We start from the raw sequence: 27627 nt of genomic DNA, 5'->3' as shown, positions 1-27627 counted from the left end.
GGCTATCTCACACAATGCATTGATGAAGTTTGCATTGCTAATAATAACTCTGCGTAGAGCCGGGGGAGACTTGTATATCAACTCCAACAGAGACAGATTCCTCCGCATGCGTGATGACATCCTTTCACCTCTTTACTGTTTTTTGTTTTGGGATATAAACAACCGGACGGTCTGACAGTAAATTTCTTCGGGGTCTTAAATAGTCCGGAGTCTTGGCTTTATAGTCTATTAAAACATACCCGTGTGTTGTGGATGTGGCATCATTAAACACTTCTATAATATATTTAGTATTACCAGGAAAGATTTGCCTACCTAAAAGCATGACTTGATATTTATCTCTTGGATTTTTAAACAATATTAGTTGGTGCATTTCAAAAATAAAAATATTGTGTAGCATTTTGGTCCACCGGAAACAAATCTACTATGTGATCCTCCACACCTCCCTCTCCAGAATCTAATTCGCTGGTGAGCTCCCCCAGAAATGGGCCTAGAGGAGGCATCCAGTCACCAGGGCGTGCCGTGAAAATGATGCTGTCTGTATCACAATACAGCACGCACTGCTGCAAGTTGTCTAACAAATCATACAGTATGAGTCTGACATGTGCAGCGGTCATGGCCCCCACAAAGACATTAACGTCCTTCATGCGGGATGCTCTACCATCAGAGTGGCGCCATTGCACCATGGCGACGTTGTCAGAGATGAAACAAAACTGCCACACGTCATCCTGGTCGCTAAACATTAGCTGGCTAAACCTGGAAGGGTCTGTGATGAACTCAGATGACGCCATATTCGACCTCATACTGAAACCACCCCATAACGAGTTTAGCAACAGCTTGTTACAGTTTCGAACAGCTTTATTTACGGACGGATCTAGCATTATTCCCTCCTTCTCATAATACTCATCTATGTACTTCTGCTGCTCGTCAGGTGTTTTCACATGTCCTGGATACGCCGAGGCCTCCTGTTTAAGTTTTAGAAAGGCTTTCACATAGTCTTTAAACAATGTGTCAGTCTTGTTGGGGAAGTGCCACACCTCATCAATAGAATCCTGTATCCTTTCTCAACAGCTTTTTCAAGCTCAAATGAGACCCATGTGCCATTCAACACCCGCTCACTGTCACTGTGCCCACATGCTGTGTGCTGCTTCTGGTCTTCAGCGCACAAGCTGCAGAGCGGAAACATCAGTTTGCCGTGGCACCTGTAGGGAAGGACGGGGTGAAAAAGACCTCTTGGCGGCAGTTCTGAGCATTTAACAAAGCCGAAATAATTTTCTAGGCTGTCAAAGTTTCTGTAAATGATTTGAGGGTGTCCTACAGGATAATCTTTTTTAGATTGCATTGTGGGATAGAGACTGGTGAAGTCATAGTAAAATGTTTTTTCATCACATGCAACCTTCTTCTACAGTTTTAGAGCATTTGTGAAAAACCCAACAATCATATGACCCCTATGAGCAAGCACTTTGGCAACAGTGGGAAGGAAAAACCAGGCTCAGCGAGGGGCGGGGCCATCTGCTGTGACCAGTTGGGGTGAGAAAAGGAAGACAGGATAAAGACATGCTGTGGAAGAGAGACAGAGATTAATAACAGATATGATTCAATGCAGAGAGGTCTGTTAACACATAGTGAGTAAGAAAGGTGACTGGAAAGGAAAAACTCAATGCATCATGGGAATCCCCCGGCAGCCTACGTCTATTGCAGCATAACTAAGGGAGGATTCAGGGTCACCTGGTCCAGCCCTAACTATAAATCAAATCAAATCAAATCAAATCAAATCACTTTTATTGTCACATCACATGTGCAGGTACATTGGTACAGCACATGTGATTCACATCAGTGAAATTCTTGTGTGCGAGCTTCACAAGCAACAGAGGTGTGCTGTCACGGTCCTGGGTCTTATGACCCAGTGTTTTGAGTTTCAGTTCTTTTGATGTTCATAGTGTATGTTTAAGCTTATCAGGTTTCCTAAGTTTATTTGTTATCAAGTTTGTATTATTATGCCTAAGTGTTTCTAGTTATTATTTTCCCCTCGTGTTTCCAACCATGTTAAATCTCCCCTGCTCTTCATGCGTTTCATGTCTGTGTCTTACGTTGTCAAGTTCGGGTTGTCATGTCTATGTCTCATGTTTCCTGTTTTATTGTGAAAGAGGTCTGGTGTTCTGTGTTCATCATGTTCAGTTTTACTCTCCCACTGTGACGTCATTATGTTCATGTGTGCCAGCTGTTTCCTCATGTGTCTCCACTTCCCCTAATCACCTCCTGTGTATTTAAGTCCTCTGTTTTCAGTGTGTGTTGGTCAGGTCGTCTGTTGTTCACGCCATGTTCTCCATGCCATGTTTCTAGGTTTCATGTCCAGGTTTTTCCATGTTGTTTGTTTAGTTCTCCCAGTTTAGGTTAATGTTAGTTTTATTTCTGTTTGCCTTGCCCTTTATTTGTACCTTTTCTGCCAGCCTCATTAAACGGCTCGCTTTTTGTTGATACTCAAGTTTTGATCCAAGTTCCTTGGTGTCTGCATTTTGGGTCCACTCTTCACAATACATACAGTCTGCTCTCGCCAGACTGTGACAGAACGACCTGACCATGCTGGACCCAGCGGACATTTATTTCAGTGACTTTTTTGAATTCAAGATTCGTGTTACACAGCTTCGTGGACTTTGGATTATCTCCTGTGCAGGGAAGCAGGGGGAGGAGAAGGAGGCTATTCGGGCTCAGTTGACCCGGATAGCCACGGCTAACCCAGGTTTTATGGACTGCCTGCCTGCAGATTTAAAGAAGTTTGCTACAGCCACGATCTCCTCTGCCTCACCATCATCGTCTGAGCAGGTGCCCAGTGTGCAGGCTGAATCACACCAGCCCTGCGGTGATGCAGCTCTTCCTTCACCGGCTACAGGAGTAAGAGTCGGCTTATTCAGTCTCTCACCTGTCTCCATGTCCATGTCGCCACTGCAGCAGAGAAGTGCTGCGTTTCCCTCACCTCAACCGGTGGCTGCTTCCAGTGCTACATTCACCTCAGCTGTAGCGGCGCCGGCCTCCACAACCACCGCTTCCAGGAGGAGGCGGCGTCCAGGTCGTCACCACGGCTCACAGCAACATGAGGTGGGTGATTGTATTCTGAATCCACGTGTTTTTTCTAAGGACAATATTGGAACAAACACTGCCTTAAAGGTTCATGGGCATGTTTATGAAATGACTAAGACTGAAAAATCACCAGCCAAGTCTTCCACGGAATATCTCATCCCTCTGCACAACTACCTAGCATCCCAGTGTATTGATCATTCTATGAACTTTGCTTCCAAGAAGCCAAATTATAAGACATTTTGCACTGGAAGTGCTAGCCATGAGGCTCAGCTAAGCCACTGTGGGACCGAGATCCAGGCCAGGTTGGAGCCAGGGGCTGAGTTGGAGTTTGTGCAGCCTATTTCAGCGTCAGCTGGAGGGCCCGAGGAGCCCGTCCAGCACCACGCCTCGTCAGCTGGCGGGCCCGAGGAGCCCGTCCAGCACCACGCCTCGTCAGCTGGCGGGCCCGAGGAGCCCGTCCAGCACCACGCCTCGTCAGCTGGCGGGCCCGAGGAGCCCGTCCAGCACCACGCCTCGTCAGCTGGAGGGCCTGAGGAGCCCGTCTGGCCACCTTCTGCTTCACCATCTGTGGCTGCAGCGCCACCTCCTGCGGCTCCCGTGCCGCCGCCTGCAGGACCACCACCTGCTGCGCTACTGCTTGCTGCTTCTACGCCTCAGCCTGAGGACGACGCCTCACCTGGTTCTGCCACACCTCAGTCTGAGAACTCATACAAACTCATTTCACCCGCTATAGACTGTGTGTTGCTGCAACTTGAAAAGCAACCTACCTCGTCAGCTGGAGGGCCCGAGGAGCCCGTCCAGCCTCACGCCTCATCATCGTCTGGTCCGGCTTCGTCAGGGCCTTCAGCCTCGTCTGGTCCGGCTTCGTCAGGGCCTTCAGCCTCGTCTGGTCCAGCCTCAGGGCCTTCAGCCTCTGCTTCTGCCTCGCCTGGTCCTGTTGCGCCAGCTGGAGGTTCAGCCAAACCAGTCCAGCATCTCTCCACGCCATCGCCTGCAGCGCCATTATCTGGTCCTGCCTCGCCTGGTCCTGCCACGACCCAGCCAGTGGTCGACGCCACGCCTCTGCTCGTCTCGCCTGCCACGACCCAGCCAGTGGTCGACGCCACGCCTCTGCTCGTCCCGCCAGCCAAGCCACCCGACAGGTCACGTCAACATCCACACTACCGCCGGCCGCCAGCCAAGCCACCCGAGGGGTCACGTCCACATCCACACTACCGCCGGCCGCCAGCCAAGCCACCCGAGGGGTCACGTCCACATCCACACTACCGCCGGCCGCCAGCCAAGCCACCCGAGGGGTCACGTCAACATCCACACTACCGCCGGCCGCCAGCCAAGCCACCCGAGGGGTCACGTCAACATCCACACTACCGCCGGCCGCCAGCCAAGCCACCCGAGGGGTCACGTCCACATCCACACTGCCGCCGGCCGCCAGCCAAGCCACCCGACATGTCCACATCCACACTGCCGCCGGCCGCCAGCCAAGCCACCCGACAGGTCTTGTCCACGTCGCCGCCGGCCACGGGCCAAGCCACCCGAGTGTGGCCAGCCATGCTTGCTTCGCCACTGCCACCTTCCACATGGCCGGCCCCCTGAACCTTTGGACTATGGACTCCTGTGCCGTCGCCCTCCGGGTCGGCCCCCTGAGGAGTTATGAACTGTTCCCTGTACTCCTGTGCTTTTGATGGACGTTTTGTTTTTGTGGCTTTGTTCCAGGCCCTCCGTCCTGGACCCCCGCCGCCCGCCCTTGGTGGGTTGTTTTTGTTTTTGTTTTTCATGGTTTCGGGCGTCTGGAATCCGCCCTTGAAGGGGGGGCTCTGTCACGGTCCTGGGTCTTATGACCCAGTGTTTTGAGTTTCAGTTCTTTTGATGTTCATAGTGTATGTTTAAGCTTATCAGGTTTCCTAAGTTTATTTGTTATCAAGTTTGTATTATTATGCCTAAGTGTTTCTAGTTATTATTTTCCCCTCGTGTTTCCAACCATGTTAAATCTCCCCTGCTCTTCATGCGTTTCATGTCTGTGTCTTACGTTGTCAAGTTCGGGTTGTCATGTCTATGTCTCATGTTTCCTGTTTTATTGTGAAAGAGGTCTGGTGTTCTGTGTTCATCATGTTCAGTTTTACTCTCCCACTGTGACGTCATTATGTTCATGTGTGCCAGCTGTTTCCTCATGTGTCTCCACTTCCCCTAATCACCTCCTGTGTATTTAAGTCCTCTGTTTTCAGTGTGTGTTGGTCAGGTCGTCTGTTGTTCACGCCATGTTCTCCATGCCATGTTTCTAGGTTTCATGTCCAGGTTTTTCCATGTTGTTTGTTTAGTTCTCCCAGTTTAGGTTAATGTTAGTTTTATTTCTGTTTGCCTTGCCCTTTATTTGTACCTTTTCTGCCAGCCTCATTAAACGGCTCGCTTTTTGTTGATACTCAAGTTTTGATCCAAGTTCCTTGGTGTCTGCATTTTGGGTCCACTCTTCACAATACATACAGTCTGCTCTCGCCAGACTGTGACATGTGCAAAATACAATAATGTAAACAAGCAAAATACAAGAATGGCTACATCTGAAACTAATAAATATATGTACAATATATAATAGTATATGCATTTCTGGATGTGTATACTAAATATTTTCCCGTGTGTGTGTACACATATTTTACAAATTAAATAGAGTAAACAATAATAAATATATAAAATATACAGAGTTGAGACATGTGCAAAACAGTGGCATTACTGTACGGTATGTAGTGCATAATGTTGAAGTTCCAGTAGTGAAGCTGAGGTGTCTATGACGTGTTCAGCAGTCTGATGGCCTGGTGGAAGAAGCTGTCTCTCAGTCTGCTGGTACGGGACCGGATGCTGCAGAACCTCCTTCCTGATGGAAGCAGTCTGAACAGTTTATGGCTGGGGTGACTGGAGTCCTTGACTATATGACTTGACTATATGCTTTAGCAAAAAGGAAAGTTTGAAGCCTAATCTTGAAAGTAGAGATAGTGTCTGTCTCCCGAATCCAAACTGGAAGCTGGTTCCACAGAAGAGGGGCCTGAAAACAAAACTTTCTCCAGCGTGTGAACTGTCCTCCTAGACTCAGTCTGAGCAGTCAGACCACATATTTCTAAAGCAGCACATGAAGGTGTGGCTCACACACACACAGGTGAAGGAAACAGCTGCAGTATTAAAAACTGCTTCACTGTCTACTAATATATGAACTGAATGTTTCTTTCAGGCTGTAAAAACCTTATTTATCCTCCATTACAGTCCTGCATTCAGAGCATTACTTCTGTTATATTAGTACATGTATTTTATTCTGATGAACACATGAAACTCTGAGCTGGATTGAATCCATTGGATCAGAGTCCAGGACTCAGACTAAACACACTGAATGTGTCCTGAGCTCGGCCGCTGTTCCACAGTAACTGCTGTCAGAGTCACTGTTACTGAGTTAGCTTAGCTAGCAGAGCAGCTAGCAGTTAGAGTATGAACTCTGTAAGCAGTCAGCTCGGCCCTGGACATTGTTACTGACATAAAGCTGCTCTCTGCAGCCATGTTTGACCTGCTGCTTTGTAGGACTACAGTAATGGAGGATTTGGAGGCTGAACTCGGCTCTGTGACACTTTTTGTAGTGAACTGATGAAAGCTGCGTCTCAGATGGATGTTAGTCCAACACATCAGACACGACCTCTGCAGCTCTCAGTTGATGTGCACATGAATGATTTGTGTTTCCTCTGCAGGTGAAGGTAGAAAGTGTGTGTGAGCTGATGTGAACTGAGCAGCATGGATCAGTGTGAGGACAGAGAGGAGGGAGTCCCTCCCTCTAAAAGCACTCTGTGTGGGGAACATGAGAGCCAGACCAAAGCTCAGAGGTGAGATGACCATCTCTAACTGTCCATGACTCTTCTCCATGTCACAGCTCAGCACTCACATCACTGCTCCATCATTATTCACAGGGACCAACATGGACCTGAACCTGATTCAGACTCTGATTCAGATTCCAGCTCTGTGTCCTTCAAGAGTTGCCGGTCTAGAACTTCCCCCATTGGTTTTAAAGTCTCTGCTGCAGAGAGGTGAGCTGTTAGTAACAAGAACTCTCTGATTTAAATGATTTTGATGTTTCCTGGTTTCTAAAATGCATCTCTGTAGCAGAGCAGTGTCTCCAAGGACACACAGGCTCAGCTGTAACTGTCAGTTTATCTGGTTTTAAGACACATTTGGACACAATTGGCTGTTTTTAACTATTTATTTTAAGCACAGGTGTAAATTTAGACCTCGCACATCTGGATCCTAAACTATGATAGAAACAGCTGCTAGCAGTGGGTAGTTTGACTTTGATACGCTGCTCTAGAAAGCAAACAAAGGTTTGTGCAGCTCCTCTTCAGAAAAGTGTTCAGAGAGCAGCTGCTGTATTAGACAAAGGCTCATCGTGTGAGCCAAGATGTGTGTAACAGCTGGATGAAGGAGAACCATCACAGTCACGTCTCCATCCCGCCTTTATTAATGAACTTCCTGTTGCTTGCAGATGACAGGAACACAAAGTGTTTGTGCCACGTGATGCTGCAGGATTTGTTAACGTGTCCATGATGGTAACATCTCCTCGTCTAACTGCAAACACATGAGCGCTCCTAACGGCAGCTATCACAGCCACACAGGCAGACTGTGTCTCACTGTTGCATTCAGGGACATTTGTTTTCCTGTAAAAAGCTGAACTCTAATCTAAGAAGACTGTTACTGACAGGAAACAGCTGCATTATCTGCAGTCTGTGTGATCACAGCTGCTTCAATCACTTTATCAGAGAATTGATCATTGAATAAAACATGTTTGTGACTGCAGAGGTCAGAGGTCACAGTCTGCAGGATCCAGCTGTCCGTCTGTGAGGAGTGACTGGTCCATGCCTCACCCTCCACACTTCAGTGGTGAACCTGGACCAACGAGGTCAGAGAACTGTGATGACTCCTTTACATGTTTGTGTTTTCCTGGATAAATATGACCAAAGATTCATTAAAAAGATAAAAATCTTAGACTTTGTCCTGTAGCACTGTGTGGCAGGCAGGATTGGACCCAAACACAACAGGATGAAGTCAAAGAGGCAGCTTTATTTCAGCTGTGAACATGCAAACAGCAGAAATAAGGAAACATAACTGTAGGTTTGCAGTGAATGAAGCCTCAGCTTGACGCTCCACTTTGTCCCTCTTTTCCTTCTCCAAACAGCCACATCAGGAGTCTCTGATGGAGTTTTAAAATATTTAATTACACATGTCCAAAGATGGGTTCAGGATACCTGAATCCACAGTTATTAAAGCTAAAATAGTTCACAGGGTTTGGACTTTGTTAGGTGACGAGAGAACATCAAAGTGTTTTTTATCTTTAAACAGTATTTTTATCACTTCAGTTGCTCTCACAGCCCTGTTTGTTATTTTACCAGAGCTCTTATGTTTCACTCAGTGCTCCCACCAAACACCTTCGAGGACACATTAGTGTGATTTAGATTTCATTGGTGTAATCACCAGTCACACAAGCTAACCCATGGAGGCAGCAGCAGGCTTTGTGTTTGGTAAAGTCTGCTGGCTTAAACTAAGAGAGTTTAGTTTGTTAGCACAAAGAGCTGTCAGCTAAAGCCCCGAATGCACTTTGAATACAGATGAACTGAGAAAAACACTTTAAATACAGCAAACAGTCAAACTGACAACATCTTTTTCTGCTGATCATCCACAGCAGTACATTTAGCATTCATGCTAGCAGCAGGCTATGACTGTCCACTGAGCACCAACACAGGTAGGAGTGAGCAGGGAGGAAGCAGGACTGTGGGCAAGTTTGAGCTACAATCCTATTGGCTTCTCAGTTTCTCCAAAGAAAAGGGGAAAAATTCTTGGTGTTGTGAAGATGTGAGTTGGTCTTGTTGTCGTGGGGCTGGAAGGATGCTGGCAGTGAGAGGCTTTTCATACAGTGTTCAGTAACAGAATGAGAAGAAAGCCACTGCACATGAAAGAAGGTGCTCGTAGTGTTTGTTTACTGTGTTTGTGCCACAATGTCAGATCAGTTGTAGATTCACATGCAGACTTGTCCAGTGAAACCAGTGCAAGTACTGCAGTACAGAGCAAAGACTAAGCAAGCCAGGAGAGCTCTCCAACTTTCTGAAAGTATCAGGATATTTGAGTGATGAGAAAAAGTGGATCGTGCAACAATGTCCCTCAGCACACAAAACAATCAAAGCAGAATAAATATAATGTTTTAGATCAAACACTTACAGGGACCTGAAGAGAGAGAACCAACAAAATGTCATGGCTAACAGAGGAACTCAAGCACAGACTGAGTTCTGACAAACAAAAAGGTGACAGGTTATTTACCAAAGGGGTGAACCACAGTGCTCTATATATGTACAGTGAGTTGGGGAGGGGGTCCAGGGCTCCAGGGAAAAGAGGGAAGGGAGTCCACACTCACTCCTCTTCAGTCACTCTTGTCCTGCTCTCCACTCACACAGTCACACATGGGAGTCACAGGTAAGCGTCTGTAACCAGGTCCAGGGAAATATTTACTCAAAGTATACTCAAAGTTAACCCAACTGGTGAATTTAGAGAGAGATTTCTTAGCAAAGAACTGAGATCATGAACACAGGAGGGTCAATGTCCCAGCGACAAACTGCTCCATGCCGCAGCGTTAAATGGTTACCGGTAAGCCCAGGTGAATCAGCAACAGGTGGTGTAATCATCATAGCTGTGTGGACCAAGAGCGAGAGGCCATTACAAGCTCTACCCAGGCAGGAAAAACGCTAGCAGGAGAGAGCAAAACATAAAACCTGAAAAGCCATCATGAGCCAGAGACACAGAGTTTATACTAGAAAAGAAACCTGCTCATCTTCATCATGTTTGTTTAAATAGAGAAAATCAGAAGTCTCTGTGTGTCAGACCACGGCTCTACACGGACACTTCTAAGCTGCTTCAGAGTGAATTGACCCAGATAATCTGCACACAGCAGCTGTAAAACAGTGAAAGTCATAACTGTCTCTCTCTGATGGAAAGCTTTTATTGTGAAGTCAGGAAGTCTGCAGGAAGTGTTGAGTTTGTATTCATCACTCAGTGTTTAATGAGACAGGCAGACAGGAAGAGCAGCTCATTAGTGTTGATGACATCAAAGGAACTGTGAGGAACTGCAGTTTGGTCACATCTGGATGTTTTTCACTGACAGTAAATGTTTTTAGTGATGAAGAAATGTGTTCACAGAGGGAGGAAGAGGAGTGGTGTTTGTGAGGAGGAGCAGCTGTCCTGCTGTGCTTTGTGTCAGGACGTCCTGAATGATCCAGTCTCTACCAGCTGTGGACACTGGTTCTGCAGACAGTGCATCTCCTCATACTGGGACCAGTCTGCTCCATCAGGAGACTCCTCCTGTCCCCAGTGTGGAGAAAGATCCAGAAGCAGAGCTGGACTGCAGACAGCCAGTCAGAGCAGCTGTGTACAAAGTAAGACTGAACATCTGTCTGCTGATGGACTCATTTCTGAAAACTGGACTTCTTGTGTTGTTCAGACATTGAAGAGTTTTCTTTCTCTTTAGTCTCATTGTTTTTCTTTCTTTCAGCAGATGTTGGTCTGCAGGAGGTTTTAGATGAACATAAGATCAGTCTGAGGAGGAGATGTGAACGTGTGACTGAAGGAAGTGAAACAGGAAGTAGAACCCTCCTCAACAGGATCTACACTGAGCTCTACATCACAGAGGGACAGAGTGAAGAGGTTCATACCCAACATGAGGTGAGGCAGCTGGAGACAGCTTCCAAGATGGATGCCCTCCATGACGCTCCAATCAGGTGCCAGGACATCTTTAAAGCCTTACCTGACCAACAGAGAACCATCAGAGTGGTTCTGACCAACGGCGTGGCTGGTGTTGGAAAAACCTTCTCAGTGCAGAAGTTCACTCTGGACTGGGCAGAGGGCTTGGAGAACCAACATGTCAGTGTGGTGGTTCTGCTTTCATTCAGGGAGCTGAACCTGATCAGAGATGAGCAGTACAGTCTTCTGGAGCTGCTCCATGTTTTCCATCCAACATTACAGAAGGTCACAGCAGAGAAGCTGGCTGTCTCTCAGCTTTTGTTCATCTTTGACGGCCTGGATGAAAGCAGACTTTCATTGGATTTCACCAACAGGAAGCTGCTGTCTGATGTCACACAGAAGTCATCAGTCAGCCAGCTGCTGACAAACCTCATCCAGGGGAATCTGCTTCCCTCGGCTCTCGTCTGGATAACTTCCCGACCTGCAGCAGCCAATCAGATCCCTCCTACATGTGTTGACAGGCTAACAGAAGTACGAGGCTTCACTGACGCCCAGAAGGAGGAGTACTTCAGGAGGAGATTCAGTGATGAAGAGCTGTCCAGCAGAATCATCTCCCACATGAAGACATCCAGGAGCCTCCACATCATGTGTAGTATCCCAGTCTTCTGCTGGATCACTGCTACAGTTCTGGAGCACATGTTGACTACAGAGCAGAGAGGAGAGCTGCCCAAGACCCTGACTGACATGTACTCACACTTCCTGCTGGTTCAGACAAAGAGGAAGAAGAACAAGTACCACGAGGGACGTGAGACGAGTCCACAGGAGCTGACGAAGGCTGACATGGAAGTTCTTCTGAAGCTGGGGAGGCTGGCGTTTGAACATCTGGAGAAAGGAAACATCATGTTCTACCAAGAAGACCTGGAGCAGTGTGGTCTGGATGTGACAGAGGCATCGGTGTACTCAGGAGTTTGTACAGAGATCTTCAAAAGAGAGTGTGTGATCTTCCAGAAACCAGTCTACTGCTTTGTTCATCTGAGCATTCAGGAGTTTCTGGCTGCTGTCTACATGTTCCAATGTCACACCAACAGGAAGACAGAGGTGCTGAAGAACTTCTTTGGGAAAAAATATAAAGAGTCCTCTCTGGATGATTTCCTTAAACGAGTCATGGAGAAATCCCTCCAGAGTAAAAATGGCCACCTGGACCTGTTTGTTCGCTTCCTTCATGGCCTCTGTCTGGAGTCCAACCAGAGCCTCTTAGTAGGTCTGCTGGGTCAAACAGAGAACGGTCCAGGAACCATCCAGAGAGTCATCAACAACCTGAAGGAGATGAACAGTTATGGAATCTCTCCTGACAGAAGCATCAACATCTTCCACTGTCTGATGGAGATGAACCACCTCTCATTATTTCAGGAGATCCAAGAGTTCCTGAAGTCAGACAACAGATCAGAGAAGGAACTCTCTGAGATCCAGTGCTCAGCTCTGGCCTTCATGCTGCAGATGTCAGAGGAGGTTCTGGATGAGTTGGACCTGCAGAAGTACAACACATCAGTGCGGGGACGACTGAGACTGATTCCAGCTGTGAGGAACTGCAGAAAGGCTGGGTGAGTCCAGATGTGATCATTAACATCATTGATCAGTGTAGGTTAGTAGTTTAATTTTGAAAATAAAATCAGATTGTAACCACAAAGTGTTTGTGTCCGTACGCTGCAACCTTCCACACCATTCCTTTATTGTACAGACTCAGCAGCAGCTCCATGGATCCCAAATCCAAGAGTGGAGAACAGATTTTAAGTGTGTCACATCCATGCAGTCACAGCTGTTTCCACCATGTTTCCACTGATATTAATCCTGTTCATAACACGTTTCAAATCAGTGAATATGTTCTTTGGGACGTCCACTGACATGTTTAAGTGTCCTGCTGGAAATCACTCAAATCATCCATGAAATCCATGAAAAATCATTTTAGTGTTTCTAACTTCACCCTCTGTCCTCTCTCTCTCTCCATCCTCCTCACTGCTTCTTTCACTGATAATCACACAAACATCGTATTCAGCTATAAAATAACACAATAATATCATCTGATCATCATTATTATAAGAGCAGGATCCATTTTTGATATCAGAGTAACACTGCTTGGTTATGTGCAGTCATCATCAGTGACTGTGGGTCAAACAGAAGCTCTCTGATTGGTTGCTGACCTTGGTCACCTGTCCACTCTCACCTGTTTGTGTTTGCTCTCTCTTTGCTGTCTCCATCCTCTCTCTCCTTTCTCTCCCTCTCTGTCTTTGTACGTCACTCAGGTCCAATGGAAACAGTGACATTTACAAACCAATCAAAGACAAACTGATCCATGTCAGGTTATAACAATATTCAAAGTGAATACAGGCTGCTGCTGGACACAGACAGGTAACATCATTTTGACTTGCTGTCACCTGGATCTGGACTCATAAACACTGAAGCCCTGAACAGGAATACAAATCATTTTCTGCCAACTAGCGACACACCAGCAGATAATGGCTCAGAAAGCTAAAATGAGCCAATCATTTCTGTGTTTAGTTCCCCTGAAGTCAGATCTGATATCAGCAGCTCTGAGTTCATTCATCATTATTGTCCAGTGATGAGATTTCTGCTCCGTTTGGTAACAGTCAGCAGGTTTTTCCTGCGTGTGGACGTGAACAGTCGTACCTGACAGCAGGTAGCAAACAGAGATCATCTTTCCAGCTGGAACTCTTCACTGAGCTGAACTCATTCAAAATGTTCTGGAGTCAAAACAGGAAACAGTCCAAATGTGTGTCTTCACTCTGACTCTGGATCAGATCTCAGTGACAGACTGTGGACATTATGGAAGCCTAAATGTGACACCATCTTCCTCCTTCATCTGCAGATTAAAGCCAAACAAAGACTCATTAAAAGTCTGCAGGTCTGAGAGAGACTTAATCGTTCTGTCATGTCAAACACAGTAAGAGGAGCTGAAGCACAGATGTGAAGAGCAGATTCATCAGATTATGATCTCACTCTGTTTTGTCTTCATATACATTCAGTCTGTGTTTATAATGCAGATTTTCTGCTTTTATAATAACACTTTTTATATTTTCTATCATCACAGACTGACTCACTGTCTACTCTCAGAGTCTCACTGTGAAGTTGTGGCCTCAGCTCTGAAGTCCAACCCCTCCCATCTGACACAGCTGGACATGAGTTGGAAACACCTGCAGGAAGCAGGGATGAAGCTTCTGTGTGCTGGACTGGAGAGTCCAAACTGTCGACTGGAGACTCTGAGGTGAGTTCACTGACTGCGGCTGTTGATGTTTTTCTATATTTCAGGTCTTTGATTGATGTTTGAAACTTTCTTTAGTTCCTAAATGTTCAGGATGTGTCTGAAGACAAATGTGAAGAAGTTTGCGTGCTTTCAGAAATGTTGTCTTTCCAAATGACTGAACAACAGTTTTTCCTTTTGGCTCCAAACAGAAGTGACAGACTTGAGCAGGGTTCATTTAAAGGCTGACAGAAGTGGAGTGGTGACGGGGAGATGTTTGACAGGACAGTGTTTCAGCCACCACAGGTTCATGTTGTGCTCCATCAGTCAGTGAAGATGAAGTCAGTGCTGATGAGGCTGTAGAGTGTGTGAGGGATGTGAATGAGGATGATGAAGATCTGATGATAGCAGATAAAAACAGGCTGCAGAGACTTTGAGCCATACAGGGCACACAGTGTGTGTACAGAACAGCTGAAATCATTATGGAGGCCTCACTGGAATATGGAAGCATCACAGTACAGCTTCAGTGAAGCTTTAAAGTCTCTGATATGAGATGAGAAATGAAGCAGCCAGAGCTTTTTCATGAGTGGAAATCCACTGTGACTGTGAGCTGCTGCTACAGCCTCCAGATTAGCCAGCAGCTCATCCTGCTCAACATGTCCTCACCAACTTTAATGGAAGTGTGATGTTTTCAGCTGGAGTGATAGTCAGGGTGGCCTCCCTATCCTCTTCTTCTCCTCTTCCTCTTTCATTTGTAAAGCCACTTCTGCTGCTTTCATTCATTTGGAAGTCCTGTAGCTGAGTTTGGGAGAGACTAACAGCCTCGGCAGCAGAGGGGAGAAAGGCTGTAACACCACCACTTTACTCTGTTCTACCTGTCACATCATTTTATCAGGAAACAAATATGCCCATGTTTTTACTATGTTTGTCTTGAAGATGTAAGAAGATCACATGGTGCTTTTTATTATTGTGTTGGTTTGTTTCCTGTCTCTTGGATGGAGCCAGCTGTGCGTGGCCCCTGGGCCTGTGATCAGAGTGTGTGGCCCCTGGGCCTGTGATCAGAGTGTGTGCTGGATAATCCGGACCAGGATGAGGCCAAACTGACATGGGATGAAGTGTCTGTCACATAATTGAGCTTAGTGTAGTTTCATTTCTGCACAATTTAAAACAACCAAAACTTTGTTCTGTCTTTTCTATGTTATACTGTAGACTTTCTTTGATACTGTGTCCAAAAGGAGCAGCTTTTACTTTGAAGGGGAGCCGTCTCTGTTTCCTCTTCAGGTTGGATGATGGAAGCAAATGAGTGTGTGATGTTCTTTCAGTGTTGCACTTTGTAGACGCTCCCTGAGCACTGGTCTCACAGCCAGCTGCACATAGAGACCAGTGTTGTTAGTCCAGGTCAGAAGATGACTTGTTGGAATGAGAATGAGCTTGTAGTTTGTCTGCTTTAATAATGTGACTGGAAATAGGTGTTGGACTTCAAATATGTCCATTTCTTTCACACTTCACCTTTAAAAGTGAAGCCTTGTGGTTCCTGGAAGGAAAAACACGACTTTTTCAAGTCTTTGTCCTGTTTTTATGAGAAATGTACGACTTTAATGTGAAACATTCAGAGTTTTTTCTCTTGTTGTGTTTGTTTGAAGCTGCTTCCTGTTGGCTTCAGCTGTTTGGAGTTTCCATTTTCTAAACTTCTACATTCTGAACCTTCTTCAGCTCTGAACAGATGATGAAACACTGAATGATTTCAAGCTCACACTTTGTCTAATAAACTTACATCTTTCATTCTTTATACAGATTGATGGACTGTGGTTTGTCAGAGATCAGCTGTGATTATCTGGCAGCAGCGCTGAAGTCCAACCCCTCCCATCTGAGACAGCTGGACCTGAGCTGCAACAACAAGCTGCAGGATTCAGGAGTGAAGCATCTGTGTGGTTTCCTGGAGAGTCCAGGATGTGGACTTGAAACTCTGAGGTCAGTCAGCATGTTTTAGTTGTGCTGAGATGAATATGATGTGAAAGTTGTGCTGACACTAAACTGCAGACATCAGGCTGATATTATACTGATCCACATTGAGGATCTTCATGGTAAAGTCTGTTTTCTTCTTCTCTGGTTTAGTCCATTGACTGCAGCAGAACAATGTTCACATTTCAAACCTTCAAAGAAGAAGAAAAATCCTCCACTGGATAATTCACTGTGAAACTCTCCAACTCTTCATTCCACCTTAAAGTCTGTCTGACACTGAAATCCAAAGAAAAATGTGCGTTTGCTTTACAGACAGCAGTCCTACACACACATACACACATCATCCAAAACACAGTCCAACATCCAAATCTCCTCCACTGCCAGCATGAATGATGGGAAAGAGAAGGAGGAACACTCTGACATTCATCTATGAATCATTTTTGCTAACTGTTTATTCAGCTTAGGCTCACAGGGCTGCAGCCTGTGCCCTAGCTGTCATAGGGCAAGAGGCGTGGTCCACCTGCACAGGTGAGCAGTCCATCACAGGGCCAACAGAGAGCGACAGAGAAGCACTCTCTCACATCCACACCTACAGCCAATTTAGAAGCACCAGTGAACCTAAGAAGCATTTCATTGGACTGTGGGAGAACATCCAACCTCCACAGAAAGGCCAACAAGCTTCAACCTACAACCTTCTTGCTTTAAGGCACTAGTGCGAACCACTTTTCCCCATTTCAGCCCAAATCCTGCATCTTCCTGTTTCTGACTCCAGGCCAGCTCCACTAACACTTTCTCATCAGACACTGCCACCTAGTGGAGGAAGTCTTAGTTCCATTTGAAGCTTCAGATTACAGTTAGTTCCTTTACAAAGAGGTGGAGGTGGTGGGGCCACAGCACCATCATCACTGAGTGCCATAGGACACTTAACCTTTGTTTCCATATGCTGGGAACTTCCTGTTGTTCCAAGGAGGACTGGAAAATGTGTGAAAATCTCCCAGTCAGTTCCTCACAGCACACTTCAATCATTTCCCTCCCACAGCATCAGGACCAGGGCTTTTTCTCTCTTTGCTCCCACTAAGAGATTTCCACACAAACACCTCATCAGTGGGACTCTCAGAGCTACCAGCCCTTTGCTACAATCACAAAGCTCTTCATTGAAATCAATGATATCAAAGCTAGAATCAAATGAGTCCAAGTCTTCTGCTGATTCAGCATCACATTCATCTTTGCTCCTTGTTCTGCATCCCCACCATGGACTTCATTCCTTTCCAAGCCAGCCTTGAGTGTCCTTTATTCAGCTCATCCTCTGCTTTACTTTTACACCTGATTTTAGCTGCTTTATCTCTCTTTCAACAAGTTTCTGTGCCTCAATCTTTTTCTTCTCTCCCTCATAACAAGACAGCTTCTTCTGCCTAAGAACATGTTTGAGTGATTTACTAATCCAGGGCTGCTTATTGGGGAAAATACTTCCTGTTTTCAAAGTAATCCCCATTTTTCCCAGAAAGAAATGTAAGTAGAAATCGATGATCTAAGTGAGAACATGAGCCTTTAAAACGTCCCAGTGGGTGCAGTCAAAGCAGTCCCTCAGTCCCAGTATAGAGTCTTTGGTCCAGACTGGAACAACTGTGTGCCCAGTTTGAGCTCTCTTCAGTCCTGTGACCTGACAGGCCCAGAGGGGCCATCACATCACATTTAGAAGCTCCCCTAATGGAGCCACAACACATGTCCAATACTTAGTCTGTCTTGTTGGACCAACTGGAAGAAATGATTCAAGGACTTAGTCACAGAACAGAGATTCAAATCTCCAAAGTCCAACTGGCTGCATCAGGACATATAGTCTGAAACTCTGCACAGTTTCCTGTTTGAAGCTGCTTCCTGTTGGCTTCAGCTGTTTGGAGTTTCCATTTTCTAAACTTCTACATTCTGAACCTTCTTCAGCTCTGAACAGATGATGAAACACTGAATGATTTCAAGCTCACACTTTGTCTAATAAACTTACATCTTTCATTCTTTATACAGATTGAGGCTCTGTGGTTTGTCAAAGATCAGCTGTGATTATCTGGCAGCAGCACTGAAGTCCAACCCCTCCCATCTGAGAGAGCTGGACCTGTACGGAAACAACCTGAAGGATCCAGATGTGAAACAGCTGTCTGATCTTCAGCAGAGTCCAGACTACAGACTGGAGACTCTGCTGTAAGTAGAGTGATGGAGTGAGTGGGTGGTGCTGTCAGCAGTATTGTACTAAACACAGTCAGTATGAAACAAAGATCCAGTTTTTCCTGTAAAGCTGCAGCTTCTCAGTGAAGCTGTGAGAGGAGAATGGTGACAGGCTTCAGGATTGGACACAAACACTTCCTGTTTCTGACCTTTATGGTCACCATGGTAACGGCTGACACGCTCTGATCAAACGCTGTCAACAGCCAATCAGCTCTCTGAACAAAGCAGCACGCAGACCAATGACTGCATTCATTTCCAAGTTTAAAGCAGTGAAGAACACAGTCTGTAGGTGAGGAAGAATTTATTGAGAGCAGATGTTTGGATGGAATTCCTCCAGTTAACAGCTGGAACCGTCCATCTGGATTGTTGGGCTTGTTGTTGGGGTTCCTACAGAGCTCAGAGTGGACACACCAAGGTTCTTCTAATGAATGAAAGTCCAAACTCAAACTAGGAGGGAAAATCATTTTCATCAACTTCAATAAAAATCCAAAGATTAGAAAAAAAGTGAAGCAACAATGAGTCCTAGTACAGTCCCAGCACTGAAGTCCCTGCTGCTCTTTATACTGGATGTGCTGCATCACTGATTGACAGTTAATGAAGAGTCTCTGGAAACACTCGTTTATCTCCTCTGCTCTTCCTTCTTCTCTCTGCAGGTGTTGGCGATGATGGTAAACAGGACGGTGTGTGTGCTGAGAGAGGAGGAGCTGTGTCCTGATGATCCAGAGAGGTTGAAGCAGCAGCAGCTTGTGTGTAGAGACGCTCTGACTGGGCCATGTTACTGGGAGGTGGAGAGGAGAGCTTCATCCAGCAGTGACTGACAGAGGAATGAGAAGAAGTGCAGATGACTGTCAGTGCTGCAGAGTGAACTTCTCTGAGAACAGCTCCACTGTCAGACACAATGTAGAGTCCAGCATCATCCCTGTGTGTCCCTCTGGATCTGACAGAGGATCATCAGTGTATCTGGACTGCTTTGCTGCTGCTCTGTCCTTTTACAGTCTCTGCACAGTCTCTGTCTGACTCTGGCTTCAGACCCTCCTGGATCAAACTCACCTGGAAAGACTTTCAAACATCACTCAATAGATTTGAATACAGAATATATTTGATATATACTGTAGACGTACTGTAGAGTTGCAGTTTGTCACTTGTAAATACAGTCTGTGAGCAGCTGTGAGCTGAAAGATCTTTCTAGAAACACGAAATGTTTTCACTCTTCTGTTGCTTCTGTTGCTTTTTCATATATTTCCACAACATTAATATTGATCCCACCTGTCTCACCTGTTTCATGCTTTTATAAATAATAACAGGTCACGTGTGATCTGAGCGCTGCTGTGGTTGCTGTGCTGCACGTCTTCATTTAGATAACAGAGACATCTAGTGGTTCAGAGGGAGAACTGCAGGAGGTGGAGCTGTGTTTTAGCATGGAAAACTTTTTTTCTTTTAGGTGCAGATACAAATATGACAAGTGTCAGGGGATTTTTAAGTTTTATTGTCATGAAATGCAACTGAGTGATATACTGATAAGTGTTTAATATTTCTGCTTATGCAAACGTCTTTCTATCATGAACTCTCTGAACAGTCACATCACAACACCACAATGAGTTGTGAAAACAAGCTGTTATTGTTAGATTAAGTTCCAGAAACTGCATGTTCTCTCCCCACGAGTGAAGAGCGTGCAGCTAAGTTCCTGTTTTATCTTTGCTTTGCCATGTGACATCACTATACTGAGTGTATAAATAAAGATGTAAGAGAAGTGTGATGTGTCTGAGTCTTGTTGGGCTCTCACCCGTGCACGTTACCAGCTGAACTGTCTGAGTGTCATTTCTTCACCTAAGTGTTTGATAACTGTTGACCCCTAACATTTAATTGGTCCTTCGTGCCGAGCGCCCTCATCAAGTCCCGACGTCGTGAAAAACCTGCGCTGAAGCCTGTATACAGCTCCTTTCTCAGAAAGGATAAAGTCCAGGGACGTGAATTCGGGTCCGGGGCCCTGTTTCAGGAAGCCGGTTTGGAAAACTCAGAGTGAAAAACGACACTCACGGTTGAGTAACCCCGAACTGTCCAACTCGGAATATTCCGTTTCAGAAAGGCTGATAACAATTAGTTCAATCAAGGCGGAGTTGCTTTAACCCCAAGTGAAGCGCGCGGACGAGGATACATAAAGCCCTGATAAGCGGAGCACAGATTAAGCGAGTCACCATGGAGACGGAGGGAAAGAAGGCGCGGTCAATGTATTTCACAGCGCTTGAGGCCGAAATGCTGATGGCAGCATATGCCGATAACATGCAAATTCCGCGGAAAAAAGTAACACAGCGACAGCTGCAAAAGAAAGTGAGCATGCATGGCAAAACATAGCCGACAGAGTCAATGCGTGAGTGTTAATTTAAACATTGATCTAGGGATTTCCACCCATTTAACACGTTATTTTATCATATGTTATTTTATTTGTTATTTTATACATTTTATTTTGTGATGTGATGTGAGCGCAGGTGCAACCCAACAGGCCCCAAACGTGCCTGGCAGCAAGTAAAAATGAAATATAAAAATATAGTCCAAACAGGTAAGGTGTAATTGTATTATGAGCCATAGTGCTTGGTCTGTTTGTCCCATGTAAATCAATTGCAGTTAGAGGCTACATTAATTTTCTGTCTGTAAGCACTTATTGAAATTATCTGAGCACATTACAAGTACATATTTGCTTACTCTGTATGCTCAAATGTGACCCGTTATAGCCAACAGAAAAAAAGCGGAGGCCCGAAAAACAGGTGGGGGTCCTCCACCACCACCACTCACAGAGGCTGAGCAGTTGGCCCTCAGCCAAAACAGTGGGCGCCCTGTGGCCGAAGGCATCTCTGCGGGGACATCCTCTGAGTCAATAACCCCGCAAGACACAAGTGCCTACATAGGGGGTAAATTCAAAATAATACATGATGTGCATACATCCTTTCTTCACAGTCACCTTCGCAGTGCTACTCATTCATTTGATAAACTCTTTACCATAATGGATTATTTTGTAGTGAAGTTATTTTCCTACTGATTTTGCCTTCCCTCAGCCTTGGTTGTCTTTGAGAGCATAATGACAATGAAGTGTAAGGTGCTTGGTATGTTTGTTAATTGCCATTTGGTCCCTTGTAAGTTATAAGTGACCTGTATAAACCTCATATTCTATCAGTTGATGGTGATGGTGTACTGCATCTGGTGCAGCCTCCTGTTGAGCCAGACCAACATGCAGTTGTGAGTAATACTCCACAGATTATATGAGTTTACAGTAGAACAGCAATGTTGTTAATTTCTTTACTACAGGAAAATAATGAAGAAACATTGACAGCTGTTACAGAGGAGGAAGCAACAGAGACACTTTATGAGGTTTACATCTTTTAATACTTTGTGTACAGGAAACACAGGCGACCAATAAAGCCAGTTGAACAAAAAATCTGTTTATTCTTCTTTCAACATGTTGAGGTGATGGGTCAAAGGAAATGATTGTGACATATGGTGTCTCTGACTGCTCTTCCATCTTGTATGTCCGTGGGAGGGTCAGGATGTTCATGGTTTGGATCACTGCTGATGTTTGGTTCAGAAGGACAGTGTTCTCCTCTAATTGTGGCAATGTTGTGAAGAATCACACATGCCACAATAATGTCACATGCCCTTTCTGGGGTGACCCTGAGTCTTTGCAGGCACTGGAACCGGGCCTTAAGCATTCCGATAGTCATTTCAACTCTGGCTCTTGTCCTGCAATTAGCCAGATTATATCGCTGCTGTGGGCCCGGTTCAGGGTCAGGGTAAGGGGTAAGCAAATAGGGTAAACATGGATACCCCCTATCACCAAGCAAGTAGCCAGTGAACTCTCCTAAGACAGAAGGGTACACTTCAGTTCAAATGTCCCTGAAGCAATTGGTCTTTATATATTTTAAAGTATTTTCAACTCACCATGTCCAAATTTTGTGCTCAGTGTACATTCACGGAATATTTGTGAGTCATGGACAGAGCCTGGCCACTTGGCTTCCACATTTGTGATAATGTTGGCAGCATCATATATGATCTTCACAGTGCAGAGAACACAAATTAGCATCCATTACTATGATGAAATAATTTGTTAGTTTGAAATGCTACAGGGAACTATGTACCTGTACATTAATGCTGTGGAAAGACTTCCTGTTCACATAGTCTCCTTCATTTACTGAAGGAGCAATAATTGGAATGTGAGTACCATCTATACAGCCAATCACGCCTGGGAACCGTGAAAATAAATGTAAAATTTAAGTAGTAGTTCAAGTATCACCACATCATAAATTAAGTTTTGTTCATCCTGATACCTGCAATTTTGTGGCATCCCTCTTTGATGAATCTTGTGGGTCTGTGACCGGGGAACACCACAGACGAGTACAGGAGACGTTTCAGTGCAACTGTAACATTCCTGACTGCCCGACAGACGGTAGCCTTGGAAACGTGCTCAGCGTCACCAATATTATACAGAAAGCTCCCGTTTGCAAAAAACCGAAGTGCAATACAAATAATATGTACAGAACTGAGAGCATGTCCGCGATGTGTCACATGCGTAATATATGGCCTGAGGATGTTATCCAAATAAATTATAGATTGTGCTGAGAAACGGTAACGTTCGCACAGGAAATCATCAGGTAATGATAAGATGTCCAGACGCGCTCGAATCACTCTCTCCCGGCGGAGAGCTCTGCGGAGAATTTGGGCTTCGATATCTACTGGCTCTTCAAGGAAGGGACACGCCATGTCTGAGACTTCCTACTGTCAGGTTTCCGACAAAGGGGCGGAGACAGTCAGGGTTAGTTGTGGTAAACCTGCTAGGGGGCAGGTTAGCTTCACGGCGTGTGTCGTCATAGTGACTCACTCAGGCTGCAGCTGAACTCGCTTTGTGAAACCGAAAACCCAGAGTTTTCGTTAACTCAGGGTATACTTACTCAGTTTTTCCACTAAACCGGCTTCCTGAAACAGGGCCCTGGCCAGCGTCTTATACAGGTACACGATGGTTGGGGTTGATGGCGGACGTCAGACCGGCGACAATCCACTGAGGTGAATATTTTACACTCAACACACCTTGCGAAAAAACGACTGAGGCAACCTGGGGTCTGTACATAAAATAATGCCACTGAAGATTTAAACCTAAAGTGCAGTGAAGAACTTGATCTGCTCACTAAGTGGCTTAGTGGGGAGTCTCTCCAGCGTGCTCTGAGAATCAGGGCTGTCCATGTTAACAATCCAGAAACAGGTCTTCAGCGTTTATGGCAAAGGCTAGACAGGATTTATGACTCACCAGAAGTTATTGAAGCTTCTCTGTTCAAACGCCTAGAGAGCTTTCCCAGAGTTACTCCGAGAGACAATCACCTTCTACAGGATTCAATTCAATTCAATTTTATTTATATAGCGCCAAATCACAACAAAAGTCGCCTCAAGGCGCTTCATAGATACAGAGAAAAACCCAACAATCATATGACCCCCTATGAGCAAGCACTTTGGCGACAGTGGGAAGGAAAAACTCCCTTTTAACAGGAAGAAACCTCCGGCAGAACCAGGCTCAGGGAGGGGCGGCCATCTGCTGCGACCGGTTGGGCTGAGAGAAGGAAGACAGGATAAAGACATGCTGTGGAAGAGAGACAGAGGTTAATAACAGATATGATTCAATGCAGAGAGGTCTATTAATACATAGTGAGTGAGAAAGGTGACTGGAAAGGAAAAACTCAATGCATCATGGGAATCCCCCGGCAGCCTACATCTATTGCAGCATAACTAAGGGAGGATTCAGGGTCACCTGGTCCAGCCCTAACTATATGCTTTAGCAAAAAGGAAAGTTTTAAGCCTAATCTTAAAAGTAGAGATAGTGTCTGTCTCCCGAATCCAAACTGGAAGCTGGTTCCACAGAAGAGGGGCCTGAAAACTGAAGGCTCTGCCTCCAATTCTACTTTTAAATACTCTAGGAACAGCAAGTAGGCCTGCAGAGTGAGAGCGAAGTGCTCTAATAGGGTGATATGGTACTACAAGGTCATTAAGATAAGATGGGGCCTGATTATTTAAGACCTTGTATGTGAGGAGCAGGATTTTGAATTCAATTCTGGACTTAACAGGAAGCCAATGAAGGGAAGCCAAAACAGGAGAAATATGCTCACTCTTTCTAGTCCCTGTCAGGACTCTTGCTGCAAATTCAGGAACTTGCAGATCTCCTCCTGGAACTTGAAGCAGCAAAAAACGAAGGATATCTGCAAGGCCTCAGCTTTCTCGACACTCCAAGAGGCATAAACCCAATTGTGGAAAAACTCCCACATACCCTGCAAGAGTCATGGATCAAACAGGGGTCCAAGTATAAGAAAGAACATAGAGTGCACTATCCGCCTTTCTCCTACTTTGTTCAGTTCGTGAATAGAAATGCTGAAATGAAAACTGACCCCAGCTTCATCCTACAAAATTACAGCACTGGGCACATGAAGATAGAAAGGCCACTGGTGAGACAATCACATTTTAGAGCCCCGCTAACAGCAAACAAAACACAGGTTGGCACACCCAGCAACAAATCTAACACTCACTCTCTTGATCCCGACAAACAGTGTCCAGTACACATGAAACCCCATTCACTTGCAAAATGTAGAGGGCTTAGGATGAAAACACTGGATGAGCGGAAAAGTCTGCTCAAAGGGCTTTCGATCTGTTACAAGTGTCTCTCATCAACAGAACACAGGGCCAAAGACTGTAAAGCTGATATTCATTGTCTGGAGTGCAAAAGCGATACCCACATCTCCGCCATGCATGCCGGGCCACCCCCTTGGACAAGTGGGAGCTTTGATTCTACACCAGAGGCACACGGCGGGGAGCCAGACATCCCGAGCTCCACAGTGACTACATCTAACTGGACTGAGGTATGTGGACAGGGACAACAAGGACGGTCTTGTTCTAAAATCTGCATGGTGAAAGTATATCACAGCACAGCCCCTCAAATGAAAACAAAAATGTATGCAATTTTAGACGACCAAAGTAATGTGTCACTGGGTCGTTCTCCCTTTTTTGACATGTTTAATGTACATGGTGAAGCCTTTCCATACACAATAAAAACATGCTCTGGCACAATGAACAAAACAGGCCGTAGAGCTCACGGCTTTGTCATTGAGGGTGTGGACGGAAAAGTGTCCATACCACTACCAACACTGACAGAGTGTAATCAGATTCCTGATAACAGGAGTGAGATACCCACCCCAGAAGCTGCAGCTGCTCATCATCACCTAGCTCACATAGCCGCACAAATACCCCCTCTTGATCCAGAGGCAGATATTCTCCTCCTCTTAGGCCGTGATGTAATTCAGGCTCACAAGGTTCGACGCCAGGCAAATGGGCCCAATGAAGCACCTTATGCCCAAAAGCTTGATCTTGGATGGGTAATTGTTGGGGATGTTTGCCTCTCGGGAGCTCACAGACCCACAGTGAACTCCTACAAGACTAACATATTGGATAATGGCCGCCCCAGTTTTGGTGAAGATTACAGAAGAATGCCCCCTTTTTGAGAGCACACAGGTCAAAGATGAACTGGGCAAACACATCTTTCAACAAACTACTGATGATGACAAAATGGCACTCTCTGCAGAAGATAAGACGTTTCTGAACATTATGCATAAAGAGTTTGCTAAAGATGATGCAAATAACTGGGTCGCCCCCCTGCCCTTTCGTCATCCCAGACGTCGCTTACCCAACAACAGAGAGCAGACTCTCAACCGCCTCATGTCCCTACGGAAGACATTAAAGAGAAAGACAGATATGAAAGATCATTATGTGGAGTTTATGAAAAGGATCTTCGACAAAGGTCATGCAGAAAGGGCACCCCCTCTCAAACCCCACCAAGAATGCTGGTATCTCCCACACTTTGATGTTTACCACCCCCAAAAGCCAGCAAAAATCAGAATAGTCTTCGATTCAAGCGCCCAGTTCGAAAATGTGTCTCTGAATCAAGTGCTGTGTAAAGGCCCAGATCTCAATAACAGCCTTGTGGGCGTGCTTCTCAGATTCCGAGGTGACCCACATGCAGTGATGGCTGACGTGGAGCAGATGTTTCACAACTTCACGGTCAGAGAGGACCATCATGATTATCTGCGTTTCCTGTGGTGCCACAATCACGACCTGGATGAAGAAGTGGATGAGTTTCACATGACAGTCCACGTTTTTGGGAATTGCCCGTCCCCCTCAGTTGCCATCTATGGACTCAAGAAGACTGCTGTGGAAGGAGAGAAAGAATATGGCAGTGATGTAAGGGAATTTATTGAGCGCCATTTTTATGTAGATGATGGGCTAAAGTCATTTCCCTCTGAGACCCAGGCGATTGACGTCCTTCACAGAACACAAAGGATGCTGGCTCAGTCTAACATCCGCCTTCACAAGATCTCATCCAACAGCCCTGTAGTCGTCAGTGCCTTCCCAAGTGAAGATCTAGCCACAGGCCCGCAGGAACTCCAACGTGGACAACACGCCCCACTCATGCAACGCAGCCTTGGGTTAGGCTGGGACCTGTCGACAGACCAATTGTCATTTCAAGTTGAAATCAATGACAGGCCTTTCACCAAACGTGGTGTATTGTCAGTCATCAACAGTTTGTATGACCCACTTGGTTTCGCTGTGCCAGTCAGCATCGAAGGCCACTCCATTCTGAGAGAGATTTCTATGGACATTAGCAAATAGGATGCACCGCTGCCGAGGGAGAAACAGGACAAGTGGCAACAATGGAAAGATTCCCTAAAGCACTTACAACAGCTCAAGATCTCCCGCATGTATACATCCATCTCACTATCTGAATCCTAGAGAAAAGAAATGTATGTTTTTTGTGATGCATCCACAAAAGCTGTTGGAGCCGTCGCTTACCTGAAACTCACAGCAGGCAATGGGCTCAGTGAAGTTGGGTTTCTTCTTGGAAAGGCCAGGCTGGCTCCAAAACCAGACATCACAATTCCAAGACTGGAACTTTGTGCTGCTGTGCTGGCTGTAGAAGTGGCAGAAATGGTCCAGCAGGAGCTTCACACTACTATCGATGAGGTGAACTTCTACACCGACTCAAAGGTGGTCCTTGGATATATTTTCAATGAAAAAAGATGCTTTTATGTGTATGTGCATAACCGTGTGGAGCGCATTAGGCATTCTACCCAGACCCACCAATGGCATTACGTACCCACACAGCTAAACCCAGCTGACCATGCCACACGAGCACTGCCCGCTGAGCATCTGTCTCACTCTACATGGCTTAGCGGACCTGCCTTCATTACAGATTCAGGCCAACAACAAATACAGAAAGAACCTTTTGACCTTGTTTGCCCTGAAAACGACACTGAGCTGCGCCCAGATATCGTATCCTGTGCCACCTTTCTGTCAAA

The 27627-nt window shown here is 45.7% G+C and overlaps 2 protein-coding genes across 5 annotated transcripts in view; one reads left to right on the top strand and one right to left on the bottom strand.

Moving 5' to 3' along the window:
* LOC146577462 (protein NLRC3-like) overlaps positions 1-19995 on the top strand; it is a 35912-nt gene extending 15917 nt beyond the window's left edge. The window contains exons 2-10 of one of the 4 annotated variants that reach the window (XM_085254270.1): positions 6795-6926; positions 7011-7127; positions 7892-7993; positions 10279-10514; positions 10631-12419; positions 13925-14098; positions 15869-16045; positions 18056-18229; positions 18907-19995. In XM_085254270.1, the coding sequence (XP_085110396.1) occupies positions 6838-6926; positions 7011-7127; positions 7892-7993; positions 10279-10514; positions 10631-12419; positions 13925-14098; positions 15869-16045; positions 18056-18229; positions 18907-18919 (2871 nt within the window). In that variant the 5' untranslated portion in view covers positions 6795-6837 and the 3' untranslated portion in view covers positions 18920-19995. The remainder of the gene's footprint in view (positions 1-6794; positions 6927-7010; positions 7128-7891; positions 7994-10278; positions 10515-10630; positions 12420-13924; positions 14099-15868; positions 16046-18055; positions 18230-18906) is intronic. The other 3 variants (XM_085254279.1, XM_085254251.1, XM_085254260.1) reach the window with 3 other exon arrangements.
* Positions 1-27627, bottom strand: part of LOC146577461 (ribonuclease inhibitor-like) — a 144503-nt gene that overhangs the window by 94888 nt on the left and 21988 nt on the right. The window lies entirely within an intron of this gene.

Source organism: Mchenga conophoros, linkage group LG3, assembly GCF_057382185.1.
Source record: "Mchenga conophoros isolate Kocher_MC1m ecotype Shallow Benthic linkage group LG3, M_conophoros_male_GT1.1, whole genome shotgun sequence".
NCBI classification, from domain to species: domain Eukaryota; kingdom Metazoa; phylum Chordata; class Actinopteri; order Cichliformes; family Cichlidae; genus Mchenga; species Mchenga conophoros.
This window is presented reverse-complemented; position numbering and strand designations above follow the sequence as displayed.